The sequence below is a fragment of the Pipistrellus hanaki genome (assembly GCF_964339955.1).
Source record: "Pipistrellus hanaki genome assembly, chromosome: 10".
NCBI classification, from domain to species: Eukaryota; Metazoa; Chordata; class Mammalia; order Chiroptera; family Vespertilionidae; genus Pipistrellus; species Pipistrellus hanaki.
The window spans coordinates 51,402,193-51,406,129 of record NC_140512.1 but is presented as its reverse complement, the minus strand read 5'-3'; the positions used below and the strand labels follow the sequence as shown (position 1 = coordinate 51,406,129).

At 46.8% G+C, this 3,937-nt stretch overlaps 1 protein-coding gene across 1 annotated transcript; it reads right to left on the bottom strand.

The window, feature by feature from the left end:
• Window positions 1-844: 844 nt before the first annotated feature.
• Window positions 845-2,775, bottom strand: LOC311629471 (glutamate dehydrogenase 1, mitochondrial-like). Its single transcript, XM_084897576.1, has one exon. The coding sequence runs from the start codon at window positions 2,761-2,763 to the stop codon at window positions 1,087-1,089; it is 1,677 nt and encodes a 558-aa protein (XP_084753702.1). The 5' UTR covers window positions 2,764-2,775; the 3' UTR covers window positions 845-1,086.
• Window positions 2,776-3,937: the final 1,162 nt, after the last annotated feature.

The following is a 3,937-nucleotide window of genomic DNA, read 5'->3' as shown; positions in this document are numbered from 1 at the left end:
TTTCTTTTTCATGCTGTAAATTTTTTTTTTTAAAGGTAGACTTTTAATAACTGCTTTTATCACCAGGTTAAGTCATGCAGTTACAAAGTAGTTAGACATTTCTGAAAGGATATTGTTAAAAAAAAAAAAAAAAAAGAAAGAAAGAAAGAAAAGGCTCATTCTTACATAAATAGTATCTAGCACTTCATTGGGACACTGCTATTCAAAAGGCCCTGGCAAACACTCACACACACACACACACACACACACACACCCCACCCCCTGGCCAGGCTGTCTCCAGGCCGCTGTTGAAGCTGTACCGAGGGGGTGGGGATGCAAAGTCAGGGTGAGTTGGGTCATACTGGCAATGCTCAGAGCTGCCAGCCAGACCCCAAAGAGGGAGCCCAAGTGGGTTTTTTTTTCTGGGACACTCTATTTGAATTATTGTTCAATCAGGCAACACAATAGACTTTGAAAAGAGAAGAGCAATTACTTAACATAAGAAGGTTACTACATTCTTTGGACTATGTGTCATCCATGTGGTTAATAAATTCTGACAGTCTCACACAACAGAAATAGGTGTCATCAATTGGCTGTGCAATGATAGGAAAGAAGATAACTAACTCTCCTTGGGCTTTTTGTTTGTTGGACAACATACTACTGATAAGCTATAAATGATACTGTGTTGTAATAAAAAAAAAAAACCCTAGCTTTTTCATTCATTATGTTTACAGGCATTCACTACTTAGTCAAGGTGAGGCTTAGTAAGTGGTTCAAGGCAATTTTATTACAGCAACATGTACTTATTTTATTCTAAAAGAATAAAAATGCATAAAGAGAAACAGCATTTATGTTTTTGTCTGTCATCTACAGAATTGAGCTCCTTTACTGATATACCCAAATGGCTCTCTGGCATCGACTTTTAGTGTTGCACACGATCCCCTAACTAATTTCTCTCTTCCGAAGGGTCTCATTTGAATTGACCTATAAGAATGCTGTCCATTGTCTATAAACAATGAGAGAAAGAACTGTGGTTGCATGTAAACTTGTGACAGGTCTACGGATGAAGAGGTGAAGAGAGCGGTATAGAAGTCCGTGGCAATCCATCTAGGTGAAGGTAAAACCGGCTTCATTGTACACCTGGAAGATTTTCTCAATGGCGTTGACGTAGGCAGCTGTTCTCAGGTCCAGTCCCAGGTTATATTTCATGGCCGTGTGCATGATTTGCCTGGCCGAGTTCTCCATGGTGAAGGCTAAGCCGGAGTGCACGATGTCTTTCTCAGATGCCCCCGAGATCCTGTCTTGGAATGCTGATGTGGGCACAATAGGAATAGTCCCACCCTGCTTTCCAAATTTCCTTTCCAGACTCTCCTGAACTGACATGAGCAAGTGGTAGTTAGAGTCCCTTTCATATTTGAAGGTCAAACGGCCATAGCTGACATGATTTAGGTTCTTCAGCCACTCAAAGTAAGATACTGTAACTCCCCCGGCATTCAGGTAGAGATCTGGAATGACCATGATGTTCCGCTCCAGGAAAATCTTATCCGCTTCCGGAGTTACTGGCCCATTGGCACCTTCAGCGATGATCTTGGCTTTGATTCTGGGCGCATTGAACTTGGTCAGCTGCTTCTCGCTGGCAGCAGGGATCAGTATGTCACAGTCAGCCTCTAAGATGCTCCCTTCATAAAGCTTTGCCTTGGGGAAACCCAGGATGGATCCATGTTGGAATTTGAAGTCTTCCAGTTCCTTTGGGTCGATGCCATCTGGATTCCATATACTCCCGTCAAATTCGCCAACGCCAACACACTTGGCACCAAAGCGATGCAGATACCTCATCGAGTGCAGGCCCACATTCCCAAATCCCTGGACAACAAACGTCTTATCTCCAAACCCTGGCGTCATCCCTAAAATGCTCATGTAAGAAGCTTCATTGATGAAGTTTCCGATGCCATGGAAAACTCCCCGGCCGGTAGCAGAGATGCGCCCGTGGATCCCACCCTGACTGATGGGCTTGCCGGTGACGCAGGCGTGGGCATTGATATCACCGTGCTGGATGACGGTGGCATAGGTGTCCGCAATCCAGGACATCTCTCGCTCACCCGTGCCCATGTCTGGGGCAGGCACATCGACACCCGGACCGATAAAGCCCTTCTTGGCCAGCTCCATGGTGAACCTCCTCGTAATCTTCTCCAGCTCGTTATCGCTATAGTTCTTGGGGTTGATCTTCACGCCGGCTTTGGCACCCCCAAACGGCACATCCACCACGGCGCACTTGTAGGTCATCAAAGAAGCCAGGGCTTTCACCTCGTCTACGCTCACGTTGGCACTGTACCGGATGCCTCCCTTGCAGGGCGTGCGGTGCTGGCTGTGCTGGGCCCGGTAGCCCTGGATCATCTCCCAGGAGCCATCGTCGCGCCGGATGGGGAAGGCCAGGCTCAGCACGTGGTTGCAGGGCTTGATGATCCGCAGGATGCCACGCACCCGCTTGCGCTTCTGCTCCTCGCTCTCCTGAGTCTTGAGGTCCTCCACCAGCTTGTCCTCCACGATGCTGACGCCGCGGTCGAAGAAGCCCTCCACCATCTTGAAGAAGTTGGGGTCGTCCTCGCGGCCAGCCTCCTCCGCCGCCTCGCTGTAGGGACGCCGGGTGGGCGGCGGCGGGAGCCCTGGCTGTGGGGCGGCAGCGGCGGGGTGCCCATGGGCCCGGCCCAGCAGCGCTGCCGCGGAGCCCAGGGCGGCGGGCCCGGCGCCGCTCGGTAGCAGCGCTTCGCCCAGGCAACGGTACATGGCGGCGGGCGGAAGTGCTCTCGGTGGGCGGAAGTGCTCGCGCAGGCTCGGGGCTGTGAGACTGAAGGATGGACCAGCGCGTGCTGCCCTTTGACCCGGAGCTTCCTGCCTTCTCGAGCAGGGTCATGCTGTGCACGTTAATCATTTTATTTCTCTGCAGGCTGGAAAGACACAGGATGATCCCCTTCAGGGGAAATACTGTTCTTCGATAAAACTTCTGCACAGTCCTTCCTCCTTTGTATTTATTGGTATGGCCCTGTCTCCACTGAAGCCTTACAAGCTTTTTGTACCTCTTAACATAAGGTGACCAAATTTTAACATTGGTAAAGCGGGACACCATTGACGGGTGTGGGGGTGGGGGGTGGGGGAGGTGAGGGATGTTCTTGATTAAAAATTTGGTCTATATGGAGCAACAAAAATTTTCATAGAACACGAAAATAGTATTGTAATATATATTTTTTAATTTCAACATAAGTACAATTTACAAATATAATAAATAAATAAAAGTTATGTATAGTATTATTTTATTCTTTGGCATATTTCTCATTTGAGTGAATTCTAACAACTGATCAACAATGCGAACTTTGATAATCAGTTCTCAACAATTAGTTATTATTAAAGTTTAACATTATAAAATTAACAAAAATAATATAAAACTCATATCCTGGCTAAATAGCCACATGGCCGCCGAAAACCGTATATTCTCTTCCAGTTCTCTCGCTGTTCCCTAGTTTGTCATGCATTCTTTCCAAAAATCGGGACTTTTTAAAAATGCGCAGGCCGAGGGACAAATTGTTAAAAATCAGGACGTCTAATCACCTTATCTTAACATCAAACTAAATGAGCAACTCAGACTTGTGTTGTGTTTCCTAATTTGGGAATGGAAGAGGGTGCAGGAAAGGAGAGTTTCCTGGCTCTGAGATTCCAAGCGCTATAAAAAGACAGTGGTTGGTGTTTCTAGAAAATTGGTTCTAAGGTTTAGGCTGATTTCCTTATCTCTCCACTTTCCTGGACAAAAGGATTCCTTTCAATAAAGTGAGAAGGACATGATAAGGAATACATAATTAGCTAGGTGTGTGTGTGTGTGTGGTAGTAAGTGTTCTGAACCAAGGAACTTCGTGTGAAACATGTTGGGCCAAAGTAATAGCTCATGAAAACATGATTAACATTTCTA

Excerpts from the sequence above, each read along its gene's own strand:
- LOC311629471 (XM_084897576.1), bottom strand. The coding sequence starts at position 2,763 with ATGTACCGTTGCCTGGGCGAAGCGCTGCTACCGAGCGGCGCCGGGCCC.